This window comes from Podarcis muralis, chromosome 3 (assembly GCF_964188315.1).
Source record: "Podarcis muralis chromosome 3, rPodMur119.hap1.1, whole genome shotgun sequence".
Lineage (NCBI taxonomy): Eukaryota > Metazoa > Chordata > Lepidosauria > Squamata > Lacertidae > Podarcis > Podarcis muralis.
The window spans coordinates 34,740,854-34,763,504 of NC_135657.1; the positions used below are offsets into that span (position 1 = coordinate 34,740,854).

The 22,651-nt window shown below is 43.7% G+C and overlaps 2 protein-coding genes across 7 annotated transcripts in view; one reads left to right on the forward strand and one right to left on the reverse strand.

Annotated features, from left to right (window-relative positions):
- Nucleotides 1-19,100, reverse strand: SLC4A1AP (solute carrier family 4 member 1 adaptor protein). Of its 2 annotated transcripts, none has more exons than XM_028724422.2 (14): nucleotides 18,492-19,100; nucleotides 16,436-16,625; nucleotides 15,982-16,104; nucleotides 13,849-13,909; nucleotides 11,018-11,157; nucleotides 10,492-10,652; nucleotides 9,118-9,187; nucleotides 8,306-8,495; nucleotides 7,697-7,808; nucleotides 7,003-7,237; nucleotides 5,399-5,488; nucleotides 4,495-4,550; nucleotides 2,722-2,791; nucleotides 1-328 (listed from the first exon to the last, which is right to left on the reverse strand). In XM_028724422.2, the coding sequence occupies exons 1-14, from the start codon at nucleotides 19,098-19,100 to the stop codon at nucleotides 279-281; spliced, it is 2,157 nt and encodes a 718-aa protein (XP_028580255.2). In that variant the 3' UTR covers nucleotides 1-278. The 2 variants fall into 2 exon arrangements, with proteins under 2 accessions (XP_028580255.2, XP_028580254.2); XM_028724421.2 differs by having other exon boundaries at nucleotides 5,390-5,488.
- Nucleotides 18,657-22,651, forward strand: part of SUPT7L (SPT7 like, STAGA complex subunit gamma) — a 15,260-nt gene continuing 11,265 nt past the window's right edge. Inside the window, exons 1-2 of one of the 5 annotated variants that reach the window (XM_028724425.2) lie at nucleotides 18,812-18,911; nucleotides 21,383-21,600. The gene's annotated coding sequence lies outside the window, so the exon portion shown is untranslated. Of the gene's footprint in view, nucleotides 18,747-18,773; nucleotides 18,912-19,081; nucleotides 19,220-19,635; nucleotides 19,771-21,382; nucleotides 21,601-22,651 lie in introns of those variants that run through there. The other 4 variants (XM_028724426.2, XM_028724424.2, XM_028724423.2 and 1 more) reach the window with 4 other exon arrangements.

The following is a 22,651-nucleotide window of genomic DNA, read 5'->3' on the forward strand; positions in this document are numbered from 1 at the left end:
TTGGATTCTTAGTTTTTATTGTAAAAAGCCAGCCTTGTTATAGACAAGTTTGCTTTGTAAATACATAGCTTTCACTACTATATACACACTTTGATGCACAATATACACAAATTCACGTTCAGTGGGGGAAGAAGCATGTGTGGCAAGGCTCAGGAATCATTAAAAGGAATTTAAACACAATGAGCAAAAGTTTGTTGCTTGCCATGTAAATGGAGTCTTCTACTCTGTAGTGATTGTGGTACTATAGTCCTTCACTTCTCAAAGCCAACACCTGAAGTTTAATAGCCGTATTTTGCATTCAGATGAGTTCTACCATCACCACTTTGACCTGCATCAAAAGAGGAAGATTAGAGCGTTTCTTTTTCCCTTTTCAAAAAACTCCCTTGTGCCCAGGAGTAAAAACAATATACAGAGAAACAGAAATAGTCGGCAAGTCACAGTCACCTAGACCCTACATACTGGGCAGTGTGTTAAGTGAATCACAAGCAGTGTACAGTGGTACCTCGGGTTACAGACACTTCAGGTTACAGACTCCAATAACCCAGAAATAATACCTCAGGTTAAGAACTTTGCTTCAGGGTGAGAACAGAAATCGCACGGCAGCGGGAGGCCCCATTAGCTAAAGTGGCACCTCAGGTTAAGAACAGTTTCATGTTAAGAATGGACCTCCAGAACGAATTAAGTTCTTAACCCAAGGTACCACTGGAAAAGCTTTCCTGACATGGGATTCAGCAGAGGTGCAATATTTTGGTTATGCAACAGGTCAATGTCCATTTCAAGGAGAGGGAGATAGGGACTTATATTAGACATCATCCAGGTGTGACCTCCACTAATGGTCGATGGCTTGTTTTTGTTTTTTTACATTATTCTGCAGAGGTTGGAAGTAACTAAAGGTGTAGGAATATTCATGGGGACACAGAGCAAGTATGTGAGAAGCAAAAGGACATTTGCAAAGCCAAAAAAGGGAGTGAAATGGTTGGCTGGACCTGTGGATAAAGGCAATAGCGAGTCCCCCTTTAGATGTGGGGGGAGATGGGACAAGAGAGTTTTGCTGATTAAGAAACCATAACAGTTTGTAACGATTCTAAGTTTCATTTGTTTACTTCAATTGATTGATGAGCATTCTTGATAACTATGCATTCCAGTTGGAGACCTTGGAACATACAAACTCCCCTCTCTTTCTACCTGACCGCTTAAGTCATTCTAAGTAATAATAATAATAATAATAATAATAATAATAATAATAATAATTATTATTATTTATACCCTGCCCATTTGGCTGGGCTTCCCTAGCCACTCTGGGTGGCTCCCAACAGAATAAAAAAGCAACAAAGCATCAACATTAAAAACTTCCCTGAACAGGGCTGCCTTAAGATGTCTTCTGAATGTCAGGTAATTGTTTATCTCTTTGACATCTGATGGGAGGGCGTTCCACAGGGCGGGCGCCACTACCAAGAAGGCCCTCTGCCTGGTTCCCTGTAACCTCACTTCTTGCAGTGAGGGAACTGCCAGAAGGTCCTCGGCGCTGGACCTCAGCATCCGGGCTGAATGATGGAGGTGGAGACGCTCCTTCAGGTATACTGGGCCGAGGCCATTTAGGGCTTTAAAGGTCAGCACCAACACTTTGAATTGTGCACAGAAACATACTGGGAGCCAATGTAGGTCTTTCAGGACTGGTGTTATATGGTCTTGGTGGCCACTCCCAGTCACCAGTCTAGCTGCCGCATTCTGGATTAATTGTAGTTTCCGGGTCACCTTCAAAGGTAGCCCCACGTAGAGCGGGAGATACCTAGAGCATGCACCACTCTGGCGAGACAGTCTGCAGGCAGGTAGGGTCTCAGCTTGCATACCAGATGGAGCTGGTAGACAGAAGCCCTGGACACAGAATTAACCTGACTCTATGGACAGCTGTGAGTCCAAAATGACTCCCAGGCTGTGAACCTGGTCCTTCAGGGGCACAGTTACCACATTCAGGACCAGGTGGTCATCCACACCAGCCCACCCCCTGTCCCCCCAAAACAGTACTTCAAGCCCTGACAGAGGACGTTCTATGCTTGAGGAACATCTACCACCAGCAGGTACATCAGCATGACTTAAGGATAGAACTTTGCAGCACATATTTGCACAGGGTACTCTGCCGGCACACTGGATACCTTTGTACACTTGTGTCCTCCCTAAACCTCAGGTGCCACCGCTGCTGCCTTTATCTCTGGCCAAGCTGGGACAAGGGCAAAAGCATGACCCGAGTAGGATGGTGGGAAGGCAGGCAGGGAGAAACAGCAATAACATAGTCGGAAATGTTCTGGGATCTGGAGAACTGAGGTCTAATGTCAATCTTCCTTCAGACAGAGCAAGCTTAGATCCTTTATTTGCTTGTGCTTGCTCTTCCACGTCCTCATTACATAGGATAGCAAAGAAACTGTAGTATCAGTGTACAAGACTAGTCCTGATGTTGTCCTGCTTGCCCTATACTTCAGCAAGACAAAGGTGAGCAGATTTAGAGACTCTGTCGTGCAAAATTATTTAGACTACTCCATACGCAAGACATTTCCAGTGGCTGTCTCTATGCTGCCTTCTGCTCAGCTGCACAGCTTCATGCACCCCCTTCTGATTCTCAGCAACCCAAGTCCCCTATTTTGCATTGTCTTCCAATAGATCAGGTCAAATATGATCAGGTCCAATAGATCAGGTCAAATATGATTTTGGAAAATTATAAATTACCTTCAGGTGGCATCCACACACAGTAGTCTGGGTCATCTTCTGGATATTCTGAGGACAGAGTGCGTTGAGACTGCAGAATAGATTAAAAAAAGATGCTTTGTAATTCTAACATTTCCCTTCCCTTTCTGCTGCACAACTTCATGCACCCCCTTAAAAAGGTTCTACCAGCACTTGTTTGAATAATAAATTATTATTACTACTAGCTTTTAATATTTGATGAATTAATGTATTTTAATATTTTGCCCAGAGTGGCTGGGGAAACCCAGTCAGATGGGTAGGGTATAAATAATAAATTATTAATTAATTATTATTATTATTAAACTTGGGGAAATATCTTAATGTGAATATCTTGAGAACATGAACTCAAATTGCTTTAGACAGATTCTATTTTATGATTGGATTGTAAACTGCTTTGAGGGGCTATTTAGGCCAAAGAATGACGTGTTAAGTTTGAAACCATTTCCCCCACTTTCTTTATGCAAAGAGGGTTTTCTTAGACTTTCTAAAGAGCATAGTTTGTGACAAAAGACAAACAAGAGTTTAACAAACATAAACACCATATGGTTATACTTGATGCTATAGCGGAGAATCTAATGTTACTTACAATAAAACAGAACGATACTGTTGGCACAAAGTACTGGGAGGTATAAGCTGCTAGAAAAAAGCATTATTGCAGCATTGCAAATTGGGGTTGACAAGCCTGCTCCCCCTACAACAGTTGTTGCCCGGCTGCATATAGTCTTGTTGGCTGCAATGCCCTGCCAATGATTTCTATTAGATGAGAAAGTTAAAGCACTGCCAGTTTAGTATTAAGAAAACTCAAAATTATTTGCATTATAATTAAGTGGCGTAGCTTCCTGCAACTTGAGTTGTGCTACCATTCCAAAATAATCAGCAGCTATATCTTTTCACAACTGTGTCTTATCTAGCGGTAATACTAGCACAGGGATGTCCATCCGGTAGACTGCGATTGACTGGTTGATCCCCAGCAGCTAGCGGTTGATTGCGGGCTCTATTTCCTCCGTGTGCGGGGGGGGGGGGGGCGGCGGCTGCAACATCTGGCCCTGCCCCCTCCTTCATTTGCATACGATCGCAAAAGCAGCAGATGGAGCTATCTTCCGGTGAGAGACTTTTTGACCTGCCACCCCCAAAAAGCTAAACAATTTCGACCTGCCCCCCCCCAAAAGCTCAACAACTCTGACTTGCCCCCCTAAAGAAAGGTCAACATCTTTGGTCCCCCCAAAAAAGAGTAGATCACTGCCAGCTTTTTATTCTAGGAGATCACAGTCTCTTGGGAGTTGGACGCCCCTGTACTAGCACAGTATCTATCAGCCTGACATGAGACACAATGCAGAGAGAGTACTAACCACTATACGATCACGGCCTCACCAATGAACTGAACCGCTGCTGCACGTGGCCAGTGGGAACAGAGAACGGTCCTCCAAGCTGCTTTTGACTTGGCGGTTGACCTGCCCCCCCGCCCAGCAATAGCACAAGAAGGCAACAGTGCCCACCCACACTACTAGCAGCCTGAATACTTATGCCACACAAGGGCCAGCTACCGTGCACAAGAAGACAGCAGTTCCTTCTGCCAAGTCAGGAGGACTGCACGGGTGCCAGACAACACAGCACTAGCACTGTCTTATCTTTTCCTTATCCTCTTATGGACGCCATCTCCCATAAATGCCGGCATCAAGCAATTCTGTGAATGCACCAGGTAGGGAATGCAGTATCTTACAGTGCACACTATATGCTTTAGTTCCTCCAACTCACCGTATTTGCAATGTTCGTTTTCTTATTCTTGGACTTTCCTGCAGATGTCTCAGGTGCTAGGAAAAAAATAAGAAAAACTATGTTAATGCTGCCGACTCTATTTAGAGAAATTATTCAGAACAAATTTCAGACAAATAAATCCCCTGTGTAAAAAAAAAAAAAAAGGGGCCTGGGAGCTGTAAAAACCAAGCACCGCGGCTCCTTAGGCCCCACCAACAAAATGCACACAAGCCAGAGCCAGGACTGCAAAACTGCTTTTGGGGTGCATCTCACAAAGTAAAGGTTAGCAATTTTGATACCTGTAGCAGTGCTATATTAAACCAAGTATTGCTTGCTATTTCCCCCCTTTCTCCAGAAAATCCTGAATATTTTAGTTATGTGCCTAGCACTACAAAGGAGACATTCCAAATGCGCTGTTCCTCCATTCTCCTTCTAATTTTTAAAAATATATTTAGTTTTCCAAATTTTAACAATTCCATCCAACTTATTTAAATTTAATACATTTTAATCCTTCTAAATTTAATGCTTCTAAATTTTGTTGTTACTTGTTTTTAAATGAAAAGTATTCATCCTTTAAAAATATGATTACTATTAAAAAAACCTTTTTCTCAACTTTTTTAACACACTAGGAAACTTCACACAATGATCATTTAAATAATTCCTTTATGCATTTTGCCAAAAAGAAAGTATCTCATCAGGATTATTATTTTATTTAAGCATTGTGGCTTTATTTGTTACAACAGATTAGATGTTCAGAAAACAAGCCGAAGGAACTGCTATCTTATATTGCAAGATGTTCCAAGTATTAAAATATATTTTCCCACTCCAATTGTACAAACCAACAGAATATGATTGTATCTACCAGTGCTGTCATCCATTTTTCTCTCGTGCTCACCTGGCTCACCTTGTGGCTTCTTCTGTGATTTATTCAGTGGGGAGCTGCACTCTGGCGTCACTGTATCTTTGCTCAAAGGCTGTGATTGTGGCTGAGCTCCTGTAAAAGAAAAATGGAACCCCGCAGACTTAGCCAACCAGATTCTTTAATGAACACAGAACTAGCAGATTAAATCTTAACAAATTCTAACAACTTACAATTAAACTGCCTTTATTTCTTTTAAAAAGCTGAGCAATGCTATACTATAATAGCTTTTATCCAATGAAATTAGTTTTCATATCTATCTATGTATCTATGTAGGTATGTATGTATGTATGTGTGTATCATCTATCTATCTATCTATCTATCTATCTATCTATCTATCTATCTATCATCTATCTAAAAACAGGCTTACACAGCAACGATGCTGCAAAATGCCAGAGGATCAGAAATGTTCAGAGTCCTGCTACTTCACTTGCTTTGAGCTATCAAAGAAGGTATACTGTGCTACACAAAAACACAGAAAGTTTGAGCCAGTCAAGTAAAAACACAGTACCCACAGCAACCCTGCTACCTTCTGAGCACAGGCACTGTATCAGGCCATTAAGCAAAATGGAAGATCTGTCCATGTTTCTCATCCTTTCTCCCAAAATCAACTAATGCAGGATCTGTGCATTCCCCAAAGGGTGAGGGATTAAGGTGGGAACGTAAGGGCTCTGTAAAGCCTCAGGACAATATTTTGGTGTGTGAAGGTGCTGTGCCCACTAGACTGAACCTAAAATCCCCATCACCTAAGAAAATTTACCTTGAAATTTATGCAATAATTATTCCTGTCTTTGGAGATGCCTGTGAAATTTATTACTTTGAATTTAAAGAGACCCTTGCAAGGAAAATATTCCTATTCAAAATGAACCTAACATTTATAAAATAGCAATGCTACTAATATATCTCTGAGTTCTTCATAGCCTACACCAGGCTTCATCAACCTCGGCCCTCCAGATGTTTTTGGCCTACAACTCCCACGATCCCTTGCTAGCAGGACCAGTGGTCAGGGATGATGGGAATTGTAGTCTCAAAAACATCTGGAGGGCCGAGGTTGAGGAAGCCTGGCCTACACATACCATTAGCAACTATTTGAGAGACTGAATAGAGCAGCCTATGCTTTCTATCATCACTAGAGTCCTCTGAAATGGCCTGAAATGTTGAGATGGGGGCAGCCATTTTTGCAACCAGCCGCACAGATATGTGCACTAGGTGCAAGTCACAGGGTACAGTCCCAACAGCAGTGGTTAGCATACAAATGCTAGCTCCTGGCCAGCTGAGGAGAAAGGGAGCTGGTCCGAAAGACCTGCACCCAACACTCCAAGACAGCAGTGTCCCACAGGTTCTCTAGAACAATTTATCCCAAGGCCTTAAGACCATTTAGCCCAAAGGAAGAAATTTACCCCATCAATGTGCACTTCTGTACCAAGCTCTTGACGTCCATACTTCTTCAAAAGAATTCAGGGCAGGGTTTTCAGAGGCACTTAAGGAAATGAACATAGCTGAACCTAACTGCATTCCAGCAGCATTCCAGCAGTCCCCGCTACTGCTCTTAAGAGCCTCAAAATGAAGGGGAACAGAAGTAGACTAACCTCCATGAACAAATTCCATTTCCTCACTGCTGCAATCATAAGAACTGGTAGGCCGTTTATGCTGTCTAACTGTTTCTTGTGCTGGTATCTGCATCATTGGATTTTGTGTTCCTTGATTTACAGTCTTCATTTCTTCTTCTTCTTCTTCCTCCTCCTCCTCTTCCTCCTCCTCTGGCCCCTCATCTTTCATCTTTAGTAGGTTTACAGGTATATCTGGACGCTTGACAGGCAACTTCTGTGGGGCAAACAAAAATTGCCATGAACGTAGTTGTTATATCATCTGCCACTGATATGTGGAACAGAATATGCCATGCTATGAGGCAAAGTGCCTTTGAACAGCAGTTATTAAGTACTTACTGAGATTTGTCGAAACATAAACAAGCTCACTAAGCAAGTCCAAAGCTGAACTGTTTCTACAATAGTTTCTCCTAGTGCCCACAGAAGTGATGTGATCCAGCTATCTTTGAATGCCCATCCTAATGGATCCAACTTCTAAATAGAGCCTATCTTTTGCACTGGCTTTGACTAGACAAAATAAATAAATAAAATCAGCAAAATGGGGAGGGAAGCAATATCCAGCAGGGGAGATGGAACATGGTCAAAATGGCTTCCCTTCCTGTTCTGCTAAGAAGCCTTCCTGTCAGCTGAAGGACCCGTTTTGATACAACCCATAGCTTCTGCTTTCTTTACTTACCCCCACAGTACCAGTTTTCAGTCTGAACTTGCTTCCTCCTTTCATGGCACCAAACATGGGTAAAGTCAGCTTTTTGGGTTTGTTCTGAGTTTCCGAATCTTGACTCTCAAGCCTACAGAACATTTGGGGAGGGAGGGGAAGAGAATAAGTAGCGTACACACAGCTTTAGTATCAAATTCTGAAGGGCCAGCACTAGAACTATTGCTGTGTGCGCTCTCTCTCTCTCATGTGGAGATTCCACATTAAAAAGTTCCTTCTCATTGCAAACCTCACGGTGTGGCCTTGGGCTCGTGCAGAGACAATGAAGCCCATCAGGGACAGATAACAGAATTGCAGGCTCCCTTCTCAAACAAGAATTCCTTTCTCCCCTGCCGCTATCCATGGGGACTGAAGGTTATGTGTTGGCACTGCCATTAATCACAATTAATGCTCACCAGGGTTGTACATCAAAATAGACTTGGAAACCAGTTCTTTGGGAAGTTCCAGTGCCAAAACCTGCCTCCCACTATCTCCATACTTCTCTGCATGTACATTTGGGTAGTCATCAGAGAACTATAGCTCAACAAGGAAAATATAAAATGATTACCACGCCATAAAATGAAGACTCACTGGGATTTCAGCTCCGGCAATGAAGCCGGTGTAACAATCTTAATCAATCCTTTCAATCGCTGCTGCTCTTTCCTCAGCTCAAAAGTCCGCAAATGAAGCTTTCTGCGTGCCACACTGTCTAAAGCACATCCTGATTTTATTTCCGTCATGAATTCGTCCAAAGAATCTTGTGCTGCTGAATGCGATTGTGCTAAAGGAAATACAAATACAGAAAAAATCATGCCATCACAATATAGTTATGGGTAGTAGTGGTCCCAAATATTAGTAGCCGACACGGAACAGATGCCCAATACAACTTTCTGACTACAGATGTGCTCGAATTCTTTGATCTAGTAACTGTATTTGGGAAAATGCAGGGTTTATCTGTGCAAAAATTGACTTACTATTAAACAAAGAAATGAAGGGCCTGATCCAGTTGGTTCCTTTGGCATACTGCTAGGCATGTATAACTAACTTTCAAGGACATCTTGAGGACTGCTGATCGGAAAAGGACTTGCAAGAAGGTTGAAGGTTATGCCAAAAGTGTGTTATCACTTGCCCATATTGAAGTTCCTTATCCCAGAATGAAATTTGTTTTCCTTCCACTAAATGTAACATGGTTTCCACAGAACTGAATTTGAGAGTTTTAACTTGATCAGCTTCTTTAGAAAGGCAGGTATTAGGCATTTTAAATAATTTTAAACATGCTGTTACACTTGGCTTAGTCTTTCATTTGTGGAAGACAGAAACAAAATACCCTTAATATGACAAATTAATTATGCCTTATTCTCACGCAGACAACCCCAACATTTGAATAAAGTATGTGGCCTTACTTGTCTTTGAAGATTTCAGCTTCTCTGCTATCTCAGAGAGCTCTCTTTCAGTTGCGGCTAATTTTGCACTCTACAGAGAGAGACAATTGAAAAGTGATGAGCATCTGTAATAGCTTTACAAAACTTTAAAATAAAAATGTAGCAACCTTTTGTGTTCCCAAATGCTGGCAAAGTGAAATGCCTAGAAATACAAGGAAGTGTAGCAACAACCCAATTGTGGAATGCTCTCCCAAGGGAGGTTGACCCAGCTGCAACTTTCTTGTCTTATGGAAGTCAGACAAAACCATTAAAAGAAATTTAACCAGACATTCAAAATATCTTGAAACTTTTAACTCAGTCTTTTAACTTCGCTTTTTATCTGTCACTTTTCCACCTGCAATTGGGGTGTGTGTGTGTGTGTGTGTGTGAGAGAGAGAGAGAGAGAGAGAGAGAGAGAGAGAGAACTTATGTAAAATGCCTAGAAATCTTTGGCTATACAGTGGTATGAAAGCATTTTAAATAATCACCACTGGCTCATTATTAAGTTCTTTTGTTACACTGAATCAAGTGTTTTCCTTCTGTGCTACTTCAGTTTAGAAGACCAAAAAATGATTCCTTCTGGACAAATAAACATGCCAACATGGCTACCCCTCTGAAATTTGATACCAGACAAGTAACATGATAGTGGAAAGTGGTTTATATTCCTCTGCAGCAGCACTCTTAGGAATGATTATTTATGAGAGCATAATTCAGGTGGCAGCATTTTTAAAATTCTGGCAAGATGCTTTGGGTTCTATCCAACTAAATCACTGTGCACACCAGACGATTTCTGAAAGTGCAATGGGACTTACCCTTGCACTCCTCCAAATCTGCACTGGGGATTCCCCTAATCCTTTGGAGCAGATCTGAGGTAAGTGCAGGGGAGAGGTCAAATGCCGTTGTGCTCATGGAAGTCATTCCGCGTGAACAGTGGTCGAGTTGGCTACAATCCCTTCTCCTGAGCGTGGGAAAATGCTGAGGAATCTATTAGACTTTGCACTGACTTTGGAAAAAATCAGAAAGCAAAAAGGTGTCTTCCATGCCTCTGCATAAGATCTTCTCTTCTCAGGTGAGGAATCTAGGTGGCCTTCCACTGGGATTTAAGAGATATTAGAGAAACAGCAAGATGACCCTCTGATTTCTCAGCTCCACCTTCCCTGCCCCCAGCTCAAAATTGAGGTGGAGGGGGGAAGCTTGCCCCTGCACTTGTTCTGAACCCTGAAGACGCTCAGGGAACCTCCAAAAGTCAACAGTAACATCAGTCAATATCCCATATCTTGGCCTGGAGGGACAGGGTCAGCAGCAGGCACAAATTTCGACTAACTACCACGAATCCCTGGCTGAAGTTGTTCCTACCAATGAATCAAAGGTTTCTGGCTTCTCATTGATCTTTCCTGCTTTCTTCATTCTGCTCAGACGTTTCTGTTCAATAACTCCTGTCCGATCAAGGAATGTGTCATCATCACTATCGTAAAAGTCTTCCTCTTCCCAATTCTTCGCTTTTCTTTTTCTGGATACTAAGAAAGAATGAAGACAAAAACACATAAAGAAAACTAGAAAAGCTTGAAGCCAGTTATGCACCTGTACTTCTGATTTAGTGACAGGTGATCTAATGCACATTTCAAAAAACAAGCAAGTATGCAAATGGTGAAGTTACCACATCCAATAGTTGTGAAAATAAAATGCAAACAGTGGCATGCCAGCAATCCTTGTAGGTGAGCAAGATACAAGCACGGTAATAAGAGGTACAGTAAGTTAGTAAGATAAAAATGCTTAGGGTTACACCACATTTTACAGAAATAAATTCTTTCAAAGCTTTTGTCAATAAGACTATTTCCAAAAAGAATTCTGCGCGGCCAAAGCCTCTGGCTAGTCCACCTACCTGCCTCTTGCCGCAACACACCCCTTGCATCCAGTATCCTGCAGGCTTCCAATGAACATTGGATCATTGCTTCCTTTTTCTTCCCTGTATGAATAGCCTCTGCCACAAGTTGCTTCCCTGAAGCATCATCTATAGGCAGCCTATTGAATTCAGAAGGTTGCAGTTCAAGGAAAGATCAACAAATGGCCTGACATGTCTGCTCAGTGTCAGCTTGTGTACTGCTCAGAACTGTTCTTTCAAATAACCTTGGCCTCTTTGGTTATAAAACACCTCAACATTAATTATACAAGGTTTAGAATCGGAGTTGGAGACGGCCTTCCACCCACGGCCACTTATTATGTCTCAGTCTGGAGGGAGAATTTTCGAAAGTTGGACGCATTCTGTTTCAGTGCTTTAGGCCTTAAACTTTCAGCTTGAGAAGGCCAAGCATGCAGGTTGCAGTGGAGACCTTCCCATAGTAAAATAGGAAGTAGACTATATAATCAACTGAGCACTCGCGGGAAGATAATGGGTAACAATTTCTATTAATCTCAACTGAAATCTCATTGCCTCATCTCTTTTCCTTAACAACAGTAACAATAATAATTTTATTATTTATACCCTGTCCCAGCCATGCTGGGCAGCTTACAGCATATATAAAACATAATAAAATATCAAACATTAAAAACTTCCTGATACAGGGCTGCCTTCAGATGTCTTCTAAAAGTTATGTAGTTCTTAATCAGCTTGATATCTGAAGGAAGGGCATTCCATAGGGAGGGTGCCGCTACCAAGAAGGCCCTCTGCCTGGTTACCTGTAACTTTGCTTCTCGCAGTGAGGGAACCAGCAGAAGACCCTCAGACGAGGACCTCAGTGTCCAGACTGAACAATGGGGGTAGAGACACTCCTTCAGGTATACTGGGCTGAGCCATTAGGGCTTTAATCCATAGCTGTCAACGTTTCCCTTTTTTAAAGGGAAATTCCCTCATTCCAAATAGGATTCCTCGCAAGAAAAGGGAAAAGCTGACAGCTATGCTTTAATCGTCAGCAACAACACTTTGAATTGTGAAGATCTTTTAGGACCGGTGTTATATGGTCCAGGCAGCCACTCCCAATTTTCATCCTTTAAACAGTTTTCTAAAAGACAGCAATCTTCCCAGCTATTTGAAGCACGTTGCTTTCATAAGGTGAAGGCCACATAACCTTATCAAGTGCCATAAATAAAGAATCATAGATGCGGCCTTGTACAGCAGCTAGTCCAACTCACTTCTCAATACAGGAAATCCAGAGCTGGCTGCTCAGCCTCTTTCTGGAAACCTGCAGTGAGTTTAAGCCCCCCCCCCCAGCTTGTTTCCATCACCTACACTGCTATTTTTATTAAGGAGCTTTTCTTAATGTTCACCTTGAAATCTACTCTCGTGTAACTTGAAGACCTCTAGGAAGTGGGAACCTACCACACCTCTAAGTAAATGGCAGTACAGTCGTACCACAGAAGTCGAACGGAGTCCGTTTCAGAAGTCCATTCGACTTCCAAAACGTTCAGAAACCAAAGCGTGGCTTCTGCTTGGCTTCAGGAAGCTCCTGCAGCCAATCAGAAGCCGTGGAAGCACAGTCACTTCTGGGTTTGCAGCGTTTGGGAGCCACAACATCTGAGAACTTAGCTGTTCGAAAACCAAGGTACGACTGTATTGTTGACTTGCTCTTACAATTTTTTCTCATAATTTAACTAAAATCTACCCTCCTGGGGCTTGGCCATCAGATCTAGTCTCGCCATCTCAGGTAGCAGAACATGTTTTTGGCCTCTTTTTTTGTGACAGCCCATTGAGGATTTGACAAGTGCTATCATGCCCCTTTTCAGGATTCTTTCTTCCAGGATAATAATACCCAGTTATTGTAGTAGTAGTAGTAGTTGTACTACTACTACTACTACTACTAATATTTATACCCCACCCATCTAGCTGGGTTTCCCCATCCACCTTTCTTATTGGATCTGTTTTCCACAACACTGACTGCCTTTGCTGCCCTTTGCAATTTGCCTGCATCCTTTCTAAGTATGGTGCACAGAACTGGAAAGGGTACTCCAGTTGAGGGCACGGACCTCTTCAGCCAACCCTTGTGTGACTATTGCCATCCTTGTTTCCCAATACAACCAAGTGAACCTTTGGAAAAAAGGCATTTGAATATTCGTGGGGTTGACACCTGAACTCTATCACCACAATCAAATATTTTAGTGAAAATAGTATGACAAATCCCTTCTATGCTTATTTGAAAGACAAAGCACTCATTTCTTTCAGAGTTATTTCCCCCATTCTAGCACACTCAGTATAGAGGCAACGTAAGAGCCATTGCAATCAACAGGCATTTGGCAACCTCCAACATTAGTCATAGAGTAGATCCATTGAGTTAAGTCACTTAAATCCATTCATTTCAATAGGTCAACTCTAAGTATGACTGATGTTGGACACCACTCATCGTTTGACAAGAATACAGTGTAGACCAGAGCTTTCTAAACTTTTCATGTTGGTGACGCACTTTTTAGACATGCATCATTTTGTGACACAGTAAGTCAGTTTTACTAGCAAACCAGAGGTTAAACTAACCCCTTTCCAGACCCAAAAGGAGCTTGGGGTGCATTTGTGCAATGCATCTACACATTGCAGCCGACACACTAACATGTGGCGGCACACAGTTTAGAAAGCTCTGGTGTAGACAATAAATGAGATTGGAATCAATATTTTTACATTTCCATTTAACTGCTCTAAACCAATTCTAGATGTACAAGACATAACAGCTTTCTTTGCCTCTCTGACATACAGAAAGACATAACTATACAAAATTATTACATACATACTTCACCCTACAGAGCCAAGTGCCAGTTCCTTGTGCATCAAATTCATACTCTAACTCTTCACCTAGGAAGAAAAGAGAGGGAGAGGAGCTGATTTACTTGCATACATTATCAGCAGCTTTGTTTTGTAGTGAAATAGATAGCCTGAATTACATTTAACCTAAATTCTTGCTCTTTACTCCTTTGTAATTATTTTAATTTTTTATGAATGGTAACAGTATTAAACTATTAACTGGCTAAGTATTTGGAATCATTGTTATTTCAGCAATTGGAGCAGTTTAATTACATGGATTAAAATTTAACTGCACAGTATCTGTAAAAATCCTTCCTAAGGCAATGCTATATTTAATATTGATTCATTTATCAATTAGCAATAGGGTCTTAAAATGATCCATCACTCTAACTCCACAGATATTCCTGCATCTGTAAGTGGTTCAGACACATCTATAATCAGACACATTTAGAGAAATCTAGACTGGTGAATATATCACTGCTAGATCAAAGCTTTAACAAACTTCTCAGACATTTCTTTGTACAGATCAAAGATAATGCTGCAGTTAAGCTTCATTTCCATAAAGGAGCTTAAGCTGACAAAGTAATTTAAATGTTGGAAATTAGTGGTCTCCCACCAATGCCGAAGATGAATTGGCACTCACATTTTTTTATGAGCTGCAGTAGCTCATAGAATAAGTAGAATTTCATTAAAGTATAATATCCCATGCTCAGCCTAAAACCAAATAGCCAGCACAAACCTATTCATTTTTACTGAGAAATAAGTCCCACTGTGTTCCATGGGGCTTATTCCTAGTAAGTTTGTTTGGGACTGCAGCCATCCTCTTCTGCACCCTGAAGTTCTTCAGCACAATAGGTTGATCACTTTAATTTGTTTCTAGTACCACTCTAGGTTACAAAGGTGTGTGTGGAAAACCCCCCAAGAGCAAAGCAGAATTGCCATGGAGGGACTAATACTTTCAAGTTAAACCAGGATATAACTAGACAGATCTGTCCAATCTGCTTCTTTCTTATTTCTCCTGCAGAAAGCAGGATGACTGTAAGCAACACAGAAGAGGTTAAAAGATCAAGAAGCAAAGTAAAGCTCTATTCAGGTGTTCAGCTGAACCGGGGGGGGGGGGGGGGGAGACTGTGTAGAGGGTGCAGGAGTGTGCCAGCCCTCTACTCCTGAATTTAATGCCTAAAGGTCTGTACTGCTCTGCCTGTGGCCTAACTCATGGGCATTTGAGAGGGGGACCCTTTTGGTTGTAGACCTCTATATGCATAGCCTACCCTGAACCCTGGGTTGTGCATGATTCTTGGATGCACAGAGGGATTTGGCAAAAGGCTTCTCTATCTCAAATGTCCATGCTAATGTGCAGGAACTTTGTGTTGGCAAAGGCAGGTCTGGAGGGATGGGCCCATAGCTGCTTTGTACCCACCTTTTCCTCAGGTGAGGAACATTTAATGGGGCTTATAACTCCATCTGATTCCAGAGAGGAAATGGAACACCTGAACCAGAGTCTAGGATATGTAGCTGACTGGGCTAACAAATTGAGACAAAAGTACTTTTAGACAGTAGGAATGCTGTTTGGGGGAGTGTAGTTCTCCCTCTGAAGAATCAGCTTTTGACCTGTGAACCAGCTGTGACCTTTACTTGAAAATACAGATTTTGTCAAAATCAAATGACTTAGGTGTATTCTAATCAGACTACTGCAACAAGTTCAGAGTAGCCTGCCTTTGAAGAGTGCCTGGAAACTGCAGCTGCTGCAGAAGGTTGTAGCCAGGCTGCTGACTGGGGCCTCTCATTTGAAATATTTTACACAACAGCTGGCCTCTCTACATTGGCTCCCCATTTGTTTCTGGGACCAATTCAAACTGCTGGTCTGGGGTGAGGATATTTAAAGAATGACCTGCTTGCCCTTTCGGATCACCCAGAAATTACTTACTTCCTCATTTCTTAATCTGAAGTACAGTATTTTTGCCACTCTTCTATATGTTGTGGCTTTAATGGTTTTGTTGAGAGCTGCTTTGAGGGCTTTTATGCTAAAAGCAGTGCATTATATGTATACACACTAACTTCTTGAGTGGCTCTGCTAAGCAGACCTACCACTAGTAGACAAGCATGACAGGTAACACACATACCTTCTCTGTCAAAAAAACCTTGCAATGCCTTCTTGGGATCTTTCAAATAAAAGGCTTCTTGATCTTCCTGAAACTCGATGGCGATAGGGTTTTCTTCACCCTCCTCTTCCTCTGCATCTTCCCCTGAAAAACAAATGCAAATAAAATTATAAATGAGAGTAGGTATAGAAGAGAATAAAATACAGTCTCATTTTATGATCTAGGAGTGTGGCAAGATAAACCTTGCCCAGATACCTACAGGTGGAAGAAAGCCACATGTACAAAGCCTTTGAACAGCCTTTTTGGTAGGAAATAATCCCAGTCCTCAGTAAACATGGAATTCACATATAATTTTATTGCAATGAAAACAGAAGACAGAAACAAGCTCCATGAACTAACACCGCACAAGTTTCAGTGGTGGAAGATGAAGCATAGGTAAGTGTTAAGAGTCTACCAGCAATATACTGTAACTTACCCAGTCCCCAGGAACAAGTGAAATCAGTACTCCGACTATTTTCATTTCTGTGTTCATCCTTTTCCTTTTGATCTTCATCAGAATCATCACCCAGCATGGTCTTCTCTAACTTGGCCTGCTGCTGCTTACGGAGTTCTTTCAACTGGGTTACAGTCAGCTCTGATTCCGGTTCTTGATCCTCCTCTGGTCCCTGCAGATTAAGTTACAACATACAAAACTGAATGCCAGTTAAAAAGTTATGATAGCTATAACCTTAGTTTCTTTACCAGAAATAAGTCCCATTGAGTTCAGTGGGATTTACTCTCTAACAAATGTAGTTAGGATTAAAGTTCAAGTTTCTTAACTATTATAGAATGGTGTTGTTGTTTAGTCGTTTAGTCGTGTCTGACTCTTCGTGACCCCATGGACCAGAGCACGCCAGGCACTCCTGTCTTCCACTGCTTCCCGCAGTAGCTTCGAGAACACTGTCCAACCATCTCGTCCTCTGTCGTCCCCTTCTCCTTGTGCCCTCCATCTTTCCCAACATCAGGGTCTTTTCCAGGGAGTCTTCTCTTCTCATGAGGTGGCCAAAGTATTGGAGCCTCAGCTTCAGGATCTGTCCTTCCAGTGAGCACTCAGGGCTGATTTCCTTAAGAATGGATAGATCTTGTAGTCTATGGGACTCTCAAGAGTCTCCTCCAGCACCATAATTCAAAAGCATCAATTTTTCGGCGATATGTATAAATGAGCTGCTAGGTAGATTCTTAATTCATCTTTAAATTGGTTGCTGTGAAACACAGAGCCTCTCCCTTCGCTAAAAGGAAGAACCAAGAACATTTCTACACCATAAGGTGAAACAGCTAGAAAATGCGAGTCTCTCTGGGGAGAGCATTTCACATAAGGTGAGCCACAGACAAAAGGCCCATTCTCATGTTGCCACCCTCTAGACCTCTCATGGAGGAGGCACATAAAGAAGGGCCTCCAATGATTATCACAGGTCTGGGTCGGTTCATATGGGGAGAGGTGGTCCTTGAGGTATTGTGGTGCTGAGCCATTTAAGGTTTTATAGGTCAAAAGCATCACTTTGAATTGGGACATCTGCAAGTGCAGTTCAGCATCATTACCTGTTACAAGTATAATAGACAGTGAACAGCATTGCTCTTTGAATATGCAGCCACCTGTTCAATTATTAAATTTATATCCTGCCTTTTGTCCACAATGAGCCCAGGGTGGCAAACAGCAAGTGATAAAACAAGGAATACATCTTAAAAACAACTCCAATTCCAAATACAAACCAAGACAGCAAATACATTTGATCTAGAGAGACACTCTTATTTTCTGTGTTAGTTGATCAGAGAACTCTCTTGTTATATCCAGCCTTCAATAATTCTGCTTGCCATAGCAAGCTGAGGCAGTGTGTGTGTTATTTGTCCATGTCTGAAGGTGCTCCACCAGCCATTCTTTCCCTTGAGAAGGAGGACCACAGGCAGGAATTAGGTGTTGGATGCCCTGCTTGAAGGTGCTCACAGCATCTTAAATCTGGCATGCTACCCTCACTTTCCCTTATGAAAGGCTGTCCAGGCAGTGGACAGAGCATGGGACTCTTGGTAGAGCATGGGACTCTTAATCTCAGGGTTGTGGGTAAGTGCCCCATGTTGGGCAAAAGATGGGGTTGGACTAGATGACCCTTGTGGACTCTTCCAGCTCCACAATTCTAAGTCTTCCTGAATGCAGTCGGGACTTCTGGGTAAAAGTGTGTAGGATTGCACCGCAGACACCACCTTGGCCAGTACAGAAACTAACACCACAACCTGCACCCAAAGGTACAGGTGGGCGTAGAGGGCCTTCTTGGTAGTGGCGCCCGCTTTGTGGAACGCCCTCCCATCAGATGCCAAGGAAATAATTATCGGACTTTTAGAAGTCATCTGAAGGCAGCCCTGTTTAGAGAAGTTTTTCATGTTTGATGTTTTATTGTTATTAATATTTTGATGGAAGCCGCCCAGAGTGGCTGGGGAAACCAGGCGGAGTATAAATAGTAAATTATTCTTATAAATCATCATGATTACCCTCTCCTTACCTGCAAGACGAAGAGGCGGCTGCTGCCCCCGAAGCGCAGGACGTGGCCCACCCGAACCCGGCAGTAGGTGCGTGGCGGGATCCGAGCTTTGTTGAGGAAGGTGCCGTGCGCGCTGTCCAGGTCGTAGACGTAGAGCCCGGGCTCGGGGCCCTGCTCTTCCCCTTCCTCCCCGACCTGGCCTCGCTCCTCCTCCTCCTCATCCCCGGCGGGAGGCGGGCGGCGCTGAAGCACGGCGTGGTGGCGGGACACACACGGGTGAGCCAGGGAGAGGTCGCAGCCCGGCGCGCGGCCCACCAGCAGCCAGCTGCGGCCCGCCAAGCGGACGCTTTCCAGCACGGAGCCGCCTTTCACCACCTCCAGGCTGTAGCCGGACGAGGCCTCCTCTTCCTTGGCAGGGCACCCTCCCCACGGAGGCTCCTGGTACTGCGGGAGGTCGGGAGGGGGGCAAGGGCGAGGAGCGGGGCCTCGCGGGGTTTTGGGAACCGCTGCCTTCTTGGGGTCTTCTGCCCCAGTTGGAGGCGGCAGCGGCGGCGGCGGCAACGGAGGCGGCAGAGTCGGCTTCTTGAAATCCCCCATCCCTTCGCAGCCCTCCTTTGCGGGATCCGCCATTTTAGCGCGTCCGGTTCTCAAACCGTCCCCCCGCGGAAACCACCGCCCTGGCACCTTGGTTCCGGGAAGGGAGTCACCGTCCTCGAGGGCTCGGCCTTTGCACGCGCCCTCCCGGGGGGGTAAGTGGGTCCCGAGTTTGCATGTTCGCGTGTGTGCCTGTGCGCGCTCTGCTACCTAAAGGCTGGAAAGCCATGTGGCATTTTTATTATTACAAGCGAGGGGGAGAGAAGGATGGAGGGTCGGAAGCGAGATGCTTCTGGATGCCAGCTGCTGGGAGAGAGCTCCGCCGCCGCTTCACTCAGGTCGCCCTTGTGGGCTACCCTAGGGGGCATCCAGCTCGCCGCTGGCCTTTGACTTGATTCAACAGGGCTCCTTACTGCTCTTGCGGAGGGCTCTAGGTGGTGGGCATCCCGGTCAAAGCAGTTTCCTTGCATGGCAGGGGTCAGACTAGATGGCCCCTCCGTTAGGACCGCTTCCAACTCTGCAGTTCTATGATTTGGAGGGTGGTCATCCGAGAGACTGAGAAGGGGCCAGAAGGCTTTCCTGACTGCCCTTGAAAGACCGTCTCTCTCTGTGTACAGAAAACCTGTGCACCCTTTACCTGTGTGGAAATTTATTGGGCACGCTCAAACGACCTCTCCTTTTCATCTGGAGTAACTCCCACCATGGGGCAGGTGTGCTTCACTTTGCACGTGTTGTTGATTTTGTCTGAACCCTCAACGTTCTTGCAGCCTGCCTCTATATTAAAAGTCAGCCCACTTTCCCTCTGAGCCTCCTTCAGTGTGTGTTGTTCAGCTGAGGACACAACTTTTGCAATACAGGGACACGGTGAATACTTGAAGTGTGCAGATACCTACGTACCGGCTCTCATATGTGAAGCAGTTTTTAAAACGATTTGCCTTTAGTACATATGTAGCCGACTAAAAAGGGACGCAGGTGGCGCTGTGGGTTAAACCACAGAGCCTAGGACTTGCCGATCAGAAGGTTGGCGGTTTGAATCCGTGCGCTGCTCTGGTTCGCCGGAAGTGGCTTAGTCATGCTGCCCACATCACCCGGAAGCTGTACACTGGCTCCCTCGGGCAATAAAGCAAGATGAGCGCTGCAACCCCAGAGTCTGTCACAACTGGACCTAATGGTCAGGGGTCCCTTTACCTTTACCTTTATTCGAATAAAGACGCACCCTGCTGCCACACAGCAACATTTTCAAATGTAAATGTGCCAGTGAGGAGAATCTGCGCCCCCACCTACTCTTTCTGTCTGGTGTTCCCCAAGCAGTCTAAACCAGGGGTCCCCACCATTTTGGGGCCTGGGGACACATTTGGAAATCTAAGAAATGGTAATGAGCATGTTATAAGAGTTTAAGGTCTCAAATATATAAATTAAATGTACAAGGCAAACACGTACATAAATATATAAATCACATGTCTGAAACAGTACAGGAAGACAGTCCTGAAACCATTTTGACTTTCCCCAACTGACCAAATGTTTCTCTGCACGGAGGGAGGAAATGGAAAAACCTTCCCATTGTCTCTGTGCTCACAAATCCTGCCTTAAGGGCACATTTAAGATATGAATAGGGTGAGGCTGTGACCTGGACTCAGGAATGAAGTATGGATGCCCAGGTAATCCAATCAGTGACCATTAACAGGTTTCCTGCCAGACAGGATTCTTCTCTAGACTGCCCCCTGTGATGTATTTCTGCTGGGGACCACCTCTTTTTGTGATATATGTTTGATGTTTTGGGGGTGGTCTTGGGCTACAGGCTGGCACTTTCAAAAGTCCATATAAGGGCTTGCACACCATTGTTCTGGGTTCCTCCTCCCTGCATCTGGTGAGTGAGGACCCTGTTGCAACAGTTTAATAAAGATCAGGCTTACTAGCTGCTTTGCTTCTCAATATTCTCTTGTTGGCTTCTGTTATTTTCTCCTACCGATAGAGGACTCCATACGGGCTCTTGGATACCCCATAAGGGAAAAAGGGCAGATTTTGTTTACATCAAGCACAATGAAATGTCAGTTTCACAGGGGGGAAAAGTGATGCTCAAAAAATGCATCCAACCGCCCCCCCCCCCAAAAAAAAAACCTTGGCAAAACCCACATTCCAAACCAATGAAACATAGAAATAGCGTCCTCTCAGCTATTTAGCATGGCTTTGGCAGCGGCTGCATTGCATAGCAGATGCTTGTGAGCATTTATTAAAGCTAGGAACATAGGAAGCTGGCTTATGCTGAGTCTGACTACTGGTCCAGCCAACTCAGTATTGTATTGGCTTTGGTTTTTCAGGGTTTCAGGCAGGAGTCTTCCACAGCCCTATTTGGATACAAAGGAGATTGAAGTTTGCTGTGACGGAATTGAATCAATAGAATCCTGCAGTTATCCACAAAAACTACTTGCAAATCTTGAGACAACCCTTAGAAGTTACTTCTGCCTTGTTTGAGCTGTTTGATACCAACCTCTGTATGATAGCCTAACAGTGAAATCCTATGCCTTGTAATTCAGATGTAAGTCCTACTGTATTCCTTTGGGGCTTACATGCAGGGGAAACCTGTAAGGGGAATTGCCAAAGGGATTCAGTAACTACACCCAAGGAATGATTTACACACAATCAAATTCCTCTTCTGTTCTTTTCTGCCTTAACCTAAATAACAGAAGCTGTTTGTGGGACTTAATCTTGGAGCTGTCTTGAATTGAATAGTTTACATAGAGCATGAATAAATTGAAATCTACTGTCATATCAATTGTTTTGAGACTTTTTTTTAGTCTGTGAGCCATGGATGGTGTAACCTGAATCCAATTTGCACTCTGTTGAAAAACAAGAGATTTGCAGTATTTAATTTGCACAATAGATTTGGAAGCTGCTGCGTCTGTAATCCTCTTTCCCCCCCTCCTCCTCTCCATCCTGCAAGCACCTCAGTGTCTTGGGGAAACTCAGCTCAGCATTTTGGACAATGGGGGGAAATCCCACCTCCAAGCTTTTAGCCTGCCACCCCTTTCCCCAATCCCATGCTGGTTAGTGTGATTAGTATAAATCACATGAGATGTCTGAGAAGAGTGTGGGAATGGAAGACTGTCTTACCTCTTCTGTCTGAGAGTGTTATTCGACTGTACTTTCGCTTTTGCTGTGTGCTTTCTGTTTTCTGCCAGAGTTTGGAGGGCACAGACATGATTATGGACTCTCTGTATATATTGTGAATAAAACGTAGTTTAGATCTACGAATCTCTCTATCTTCTTGCTGCGTGATGCCAGAAGATTTGTGTGCACTTTTCATAAGAGAAGTGTTGCAGATGGGCACTTTGGAGTAAAGCGACATTCCATTCTAGAGACGTGCCTACCATAGAATCATAGAATCATAGAGTTGGAATAGACCACAAGGGCCATCGAGTCCAACCCCCTGCCAAGCAGGAAACACCATCAGAGCACTCCTGACATATGGTTGTCAAGCCTCTGCTTAAAGACCTCCAAAGAAGGAGACTCCACCACACTCCTTGGCAGGAGATGCTCGGAGGTACTGGGGGTCTGATGTCCCCCCAGGAGCGTTTTTACTATCAAAA